This window comes from Crotalus tigris, unplaced genomic scaffold (genome assembly GCF_016545835.1).
Source record: "Crotalus tigris isolate CLP2741 ecotype Arizona unplaced genomic scaffold, ASM1654583v1 scf7180000019200.1136910, whole genome shotgun sequence".
NCBI classification, from domain to species: Eukaryota; Metazoa; Chordata; class Lepidosauria; order Squamata; family Viperidae; genus Crotalus; species Crotalus tigris.
Window position 1 is genome coordinate 994339 of NW_024097429.1, and position 7621 is coordinate 1001959.

General features: G+C 36.4%; 1 protein-coding gene across 1 annotated transcript; it reads left to right on the plus strand.

The window, feature by feature from the left end:
• Positions 1-1475: 1475 nt before the first annotated feature.
• On the plus strand, positions 1476-6433 carry OTOL1 (otolin 1). The gene is made up of 4 exons (XM_039361078.1): positions 1476-1836; positions 3385-3474; positions 4577-4648; positions 5535-6433. Exons 1-4 carry the CDS (start codon positions 1476-1478, stop codon positions 6431-6433), a joined length of 1422 nt encoding a protein of 473 aa, XP_039217012.1.
• The last annotated feature ends 1188 nt before the right edge of the window (positions 6434-7621 follow it).

Sequence of the window (7621 nt, forward strand, 5' to 3'; positions counted from 1 at the left end):
CAGTTAGGAAGGTTTTGAAATAGAGGTTTTGATTACATGGAGAGTCCAAGCATATCTCAATGTATGAATATCACCTTTCCATTGAACAGGTAGAGGCCAGAGGGTAGAGTTGGTGACTGTTGACTGAGACCCAAAAATACAAGATGACAAACTGCCAAGAGTAATTTCAGCTTTATTAGTTCACCATTTGCTGTATTGGTTCCATATTTTCTTTCCATATACAGGTGGTTCTCAACTTACAACAGTTCATTTAATGACTATTTGAAGTTACAACGGCACTGAAAAAAATGACTTATGACAATTTTTCACACTTATAATCACTGCAGGATTCCTATGGTCATGTGATCAGATTTTGGATGCTTGGCAACTGGCATATATTTATGACCGTTGTAGTGTCCTGGGGCCATCTTTTGTGCCTTTCTGAGAAACAAAGTCAATGGGGAAGCCAGATTCATTTAACAATCCATGTTACTAACTTAACAACTGCAGTGATTCACTTAACAACTATGCCAAGAAAGCTCATAAAATGGGGCAAAACTCACTTAACAACTCACTCACTTAGCAACAGAAATTTTGAATGTAATTTTGGTTGTAAATCAAGGATTAACACTTTTCTATTTCTCTCTGTTCAGTATGAAAATAAACTTGACATGTAATATGGCTGTCAAAGCTAGGCCTGGATTTATTGCTCTGAGTGTGTCAAACAGTTGTAGGATTTTCATTCTTTGCTTGAGGAAAACATGGCCAATTGACCTAATGCTACAGTAACAGATGAAATGAGGGTGGCACATAGACTTAAATTCTTATGGGATGCTAAATGCTAAAAATGAAGTCAACATATTTGGTAGTTAGTAATTTTGCTATTAATCACCTTATGGAAGAGTAATTCCATAAGAGCATGAAAAAGAAAGAGATGAGTAATCGTAACATGTGACCATATTTGTTTTAACTGTTCCCAGACATCTGCTTAGGTATGGGCCATTATTAGAGATGTATGAAGCGTGTACACAAAGAAGAGAATGGGTACAGTTTTAATTAGCTGGAATGGCTCAGCATTCATCCTTGGCATTATATGAGTCCCTACTGAATTTTAATCTAAATAGGAAATTGGACACAGGACATGTGTATGTTAGCTGGTTATTTCATCAAAAGGAGTAAAACATAAAGAACTGAAAAGACCATACACTAAAAAAGCAAATGAAATAAAAGAAAAAGGGGGAAATCACATCTATGCATTCACATTATTTTTTATTGGAAATAATGCTTTCAGATTTAGATGTTTTAGCATAACTTAGCTCAATTTTGCACAATGGCTGAAACAAGGATGCTGAACTGTGTATTGCAACAAAAAGAACCATCCTTATTGCCCTGTCTTTTAATAGTTTGTTTACACAACTTAAGAAGTAAAAATATAGGATGTATAAATATTCAAGTTATGATATACTGTTGCATTAACTGTTCCTACAGCCGCAAAAATGTGGTGCCTGATCTGGTCCTGCATCCTTCTATTAACAACAATTGCTGACCTTACTATTGAGGGTAAAAGCACCCCATTTCCAAAGTTTACTAAAGTAAAAGCTATTGAGATGAAAACCACCAAGAACCCAGATGCTTCTGATGCAGCCCCCACAGAAGACAGCCTCCTCACTGAAATACCTGAAAAGAACGATGTCACAACAGAATTGTCTACGCCACACTATGCCTCCAGAACAGCCATCACACTCTTCCCATTTGAAAACTTTACTCTGGACTCTTCGGACTTCTTTTTTAACTGCTGTGATTGTTGTGTTTTAACTCCAGGGGAGAAAGGGGAACCTGGAGAAACAGGATTGCCAGGTACAGAAAATCCAATCCAATCCAATTCCAATTCCAATCCCAATCCCAATCCAATCCTTGCTACAGTCCTAAACCAGCATAAATAGCAACTGTTTACTTGTGGAATTTCTCACTTTCAAATTTATGATTTACTAATTTAGATATTCTAAATAGGACAGGAGAAACAGATTGTCAGCAGCTGCTAGACTTAATGAATGTTCTAAAAGCATATTGCTTTAAATATCAGTTGATAGGAAGCAATGGTAGAAGTGGATGTTCAACTTCTGATTCATTTATGAATTTTCTTTCTGAATGCATCCTGACTGATTACAATATCAGTTAGAATGTTGGATTATTGGGCCATTGGCCTGATTATGTTGGGCCATTGGCCTGATTTAGAATTATGCTGTATTCAAGCCAAGCAAAGGTGTTTCATATGTAGCATAGTGGCCTTACCTCTTGACTGCCTCTTAAAGATGCAGCCCTCTACTCTGTTACTGCTCCTTAAATCAAACATATATTTCTTGAGTTACCATAGAAGTCCAAGTAAAAAACATGTTCTTCTGGAAAGCTAGCAGAGGTACAGCCAGGGTGTCCATGCTGAATCAGAAGGTCCTAAACTAGTATAAAAAAAAATCAATCAATTTTTGGATTCGAAAAGCAAAATTCTTCTTCTGTTCTTAGATTCTTATCAAGGAAAATCTAAACCAACATGAATATGAAATTCTATAATGCATCTATTAGCAAGGTATGAACTAACTGTCTCCCCCCACTTTCGGCAACAGGTGGAGGCTATGAATCTGTTTTAGAACTCTGTGTAAGTTCTAGGATGGGTGTGGGGAAGAAGCAGCATAACAGCAGATAAAGTGGGTAACTATTCAAAAACAAAAAGTTGACTTTGCTCCTCTTTAATTTGAGCAGTTTTATCTATTTTTCATGGTGAAGAGCTATCAGTGGCTTTCAAAGTTTGTTGTTGATTTTCAACAACAGTAACACAAAATAATTACTTCAAAGGTAGTCTTCCTAGTCTATAGGTAGCAAATTGTACTAATAGTACACATAGTCCTTGACTTACAAGCTCCAAATTTCTATTGCTAAGCAAGACAGTGGCTAAGTGGGTTTTGACCCCTTCTATGACCTTTCTTGCCACAGCTGTTAAGTGAATAATTGTAATTGTTAAGTTAGTAACATGGCTATTAAGTGAATCTGGCTTCCCTATTGACTTTACTTGTCAGTAGTTCACAAAAAGATGATCATATGACCCTGAGACAATGCAACTGTCCTAAATATGAACAAATATGCCAAATGTCTGAAGTTTGATCAGGTGACCATGGGGATGATGCAATGGTCATAAGTGAAAAAAATGGTGATGTCATTTTTTTCAGTGCTGTTGTAATTTCAAATGGTCACTAAATGAATGGTTGAGGACTATTTGTAGTAATAACAATATAAAAAAAGAATCCAAAGACTTATGACAGCAAAACTAAATAACTGTATTAAAGACATTGTATTTAATTCTGTAACATATAAATCTTTTCAAATATATACATTCCATTTTTTAAAAAAAAGGACTTAAAGGAGAAGTAGGAGAAAAAGGCCGTCCTGGTCTACCAGGAACTCCTGGATTGCCAGGATCAAAAGGATTCAAAGGAAACAAAGGTAAGAACAATATTAAAATTCTTAAAAACAATCACCACCACCATGGACTGGATTACTGTAGCAATATTTTCCAAATGTAAGAAGTGAACTTTCATGTATTTAGCTGACCTATTGAAGGGGATAAAGAAAGCAGAACTAAAACATGGGATGAGGTGCCCTAATTAGAAGTAGTTCCCCAACAAATGAGGGTAAAAACCTTCCAAGGAAAAAATAAAAATTATCTTTGATTTCTGACTTTGGTCACCTTCTCCCATTTATTTATTGATCAACTTATATGCTGCCCATCTTGCCAAAGACAATTCTAGGTGGCTTACAGACAAGGAATAAATTATGGTATAAACCATTAAAAAATAGAGATCTTAATTTAAAAATTCAATTAAAATAAATCTAAGAAAGACGGAGATGGAAGGAACAAAGCGCGCACAAGGAAGAGGTGAGGTATTCTCTACTCCACCAGCCCCCTACAATGTGTCATATCTTTATTGGGTCCTAGGCTAATTGGCGTAGTCACATTTTCAAGGCCTCTTGGAAGGCCAAATAAGATTTGATCACCGGGCAGAGGGGGGAGATATTCTAGAGGGCAGGAACCATGGCAGAAAAAGTTTTATTTTTGGATCCTACCAGCTGAATTTCCTTGGCTGATGGGTTATGCAGCAGGCCCCAAAGGAGCTATCCGGGTGGAACAGGCCAATCCCATTGGGATGAGCCCATTCCTCAACTAGCCTGGACCCATGCCATGAAAGACTTTAAAGGTGATAACCAACACCTTGAATCGGACTCAGAAGCAAACTGGCAGCCATTATTTCTTGATTATCCTTTAAGAGTGGGAAGTTAATATAAACTTATATTTCCAAAATGTTCTATCCCTGCAAAACAAAGAGCTATAATTCTTTTTGTAGTACCTCCTAAGTGAGGATATGATGATGATGATGATGAAGATGAAGGGGAGGAGGCAGCAGCAGCATTGAGAAGGCCTATTCAAAACAACTCAACTTTTGCTTCAGGCTGCACTTTGAGAAATTATTAAAAAAAGTCAATCCTGAGATGGTGAATGTACATTAACAGTTAACATATACTTTATATTTTGGGAACAATGTCATAGGAGATAAAGGAGAACATGGTGATCAAGGAGCAAATGGACTCCCAGGATATCCAGGCAGACCTGGAGAACCAGGTATGCTGCATAACTTTTGAGAAAAAACAAGGCAATAAAGTATCTATGAGAATTCTCATTTGGAAAAAGTTAAGATGGTTGGAAACAATGGAGTTCAATTCATCTGCAGGATAGTAAGTTGGGGGTTGGATTAGATATTTGTGCTGGGGAAGTAAACATTATATTTTAGTTAACAGTCTTCCTTGAAAACAGATTATCATAGCCATTTCCTCATAAAGTTACATAACATCTTCTAGTTTCCTTCAGAAATTTTTGAGACAGCATATCCTGATTAGAGTTATTTCAGCATAATGATGGTTGGCTGAGAGCCACTGGAGAAGATCCTACTTTTATTATTTTCAAGCTTAAATACCTTTGGAATATTTTAATGAAGTACCATTATTATGGGATTATTCATTATCACTCTTATTATCAACACGATGGATGGATAGTGTTTTTCTCATAGGGTTGGGTATGTATTAAATATTTTAAAAAGGCCTTTTCTATATTCTGATGCTTGTCTGACATATCCATTTTAAAATTGCACAAAAATACAGTATGTCATATTTAAATGTAGTCATGTAGTCATTATTAAGATGTTGGACTCCTTTCCATAGTGGATGACTACCTTTTCCAACACACACCTGTTACAACCAATAATTCCTTCACAGATATACTTGTATACTTGCATGTCTCATGCCCATATCTACATAGTATTATTCTTCTATACTGATGTCTTTGAAAGTGAAGGACTTAAAAACTAAGTAATTATGATGATGGGAATTGGCAAATGCCATTTATGTAATAATAAGGGACCTGGCAATTTAGAGCTGATGCATGAACTGGAGCATGATGTTGCTTGATGTTTTTCCTTTTAACCTTTTACTTCTGTCTTTAATACTCTTAGGTGAAGTTGGATTTAAAGGAGATAAAGGAAACCATGGTCTTCCTGGAGTCAAAGGTCAAAAGGGCTCCAAGGGAGAAAATTGTGAGAATGGCACCAAAGGAGAGAAGGGAGACACGGGGGAACTGGGGTTACCAGGTGTTGATGGAGAAAATGGGGAAAAAGGAGAAAAGGGGGACATTGGTGAAAAAGGCTATTTGGGGGATCCAGGGGAAAAAGGAGAAAGAGGAGAGAAGGGTGATGTTGGGCCAAAAGGAGAAAAGGGCATTAAAGGAGACATAGGAGTGGAAGGTGGGCACGGGGAGGATGGACAAAAGGGAGAAAAGGGGGAACTTGGAATTAGGGGTGACAAAGGAGACCAAGGTCCAATTGGGTTGATGGGGCCTCCAGGGGTGAAAGGAAGTCTCGGTTTCAAAGGAATCAGAGGGGCTCCTGGTAAAAAAGGTTCAAGAGGTCCAAAAGGTCCAAAAGGTGAGACTCCAACCCTCCCCAGATCAGCATTTAGTGTTGGTCTATCCAAACCTTTCCCACCCCCAAACCTGCCTATTAAGTTTGATAAGATACTGTACAACAACCAGGAACATTATAATCCATTGACAGGGAAATTTAATTGCAGCATTGCTGGGGCTTATGTCTTCTCCTATCATATGACAATACGCGGACGTCCTGCCCGCATCAGTATAGTCTGTCAGAACAAGAAGATGATCAGAAGTCGGGAGACGCTCTATGGCCAGGAGATAGACCAGGCTTCCTTCCTTACCATTCTGAAGTTAAATGCAGGGGACCAAGTGTGGCTAGAAGTCACAAGGGATTGGAACGGGGTTTATGTTAGTGCTGAAGATGACAGCATATTTTCAGGCTTCCTCTTATATCCTGATGAAATATTTGACACTCTGCTATAAGAATAGCATGTAGATATGAACAAAGTGCCGAGAAAGGTCTCCCTTCTGTCTTGTTTATCATAAAGAACCATATTTCACTACCCAAAATAAGGAACCGTATTTCATTACCCAACTCACAATTTCAAGACATTAACTAATGGAAGTTATTTAAAACAGAGGGCATTTAATCTGCAATAATTTGAATTGCTTTAGGAGAAACTGTTATAGAAATGTATTTGGGCAATGGACAGGGAAACATCTCCAGAAAGATTTCATATTTTATTTCTATGGTCATTAGCTAATTAAAATTACACCATAGTATGCGTATAATTTTGAAAAAGATGATATTGTTTTAAAATAACAATATCATTTTATCCAGAAGCACCTACATTTAATAGCTAAATGTTATTAAAATATTTATTTCTATCAGTCACTTTGGTGAAATTGAGATTGTCTGTCAATAAAAATTAAATGGTAGCCTAATGGAACAAACATTTGCTGTAGAAATTGAATCAGTTTATTAAAAGAAAGCGTATATCTACTTTTCAAATTCTTTTTTCATTTAAATAAATTGTATCTTGTGGTGTGGTATATAATAAAGTAAAATGAGTGCTTGTGCTTTTTCTTGGGCAGCCAGAGATGTGAATTAAACCAACTGAAAAACAGTGATTTGAAATATAAATGTGTGGACAAGTCTATATATATTTGGGAGGCCTGAATTTTTCTTTATATATAATAATAATGTTGATAAAGCTTTATGCCCACCTGTTAATGTATAATTTTATTTTACTTCCTGATTCATATGGAAGATTCTTTTCCATGCCTAGAAACTTTGAGTTGAATTAATAATCAACATTTTTTTGGTATTCTGATTTTTCCTAATTTTATAACTTCTTCTGAAACTTCAATGGTTTAAAAAATATTGCTGCTGTATGTAGCTATATACTTTGTCCCAAAGATAAAGTAAGTTGATAGCTTACAGATGATAGCTTACTTACATACAATTGATTATCATAACAACAGCCTTCTCCAACTCTGTCACTTATATCTGCTTGACAATAAATCCCACTGTTCCCAGAAAGCAGATGTCAAGCTCTTAACCTCTCCAATATACTGAAATTGTTCCTTTCCAAGCAAAATTCTCATTAAGTTTCCTTAGTAAGAGGCATTAAAATGAAAAAGGATGGAATTCAAAGAAACCCAGAAATT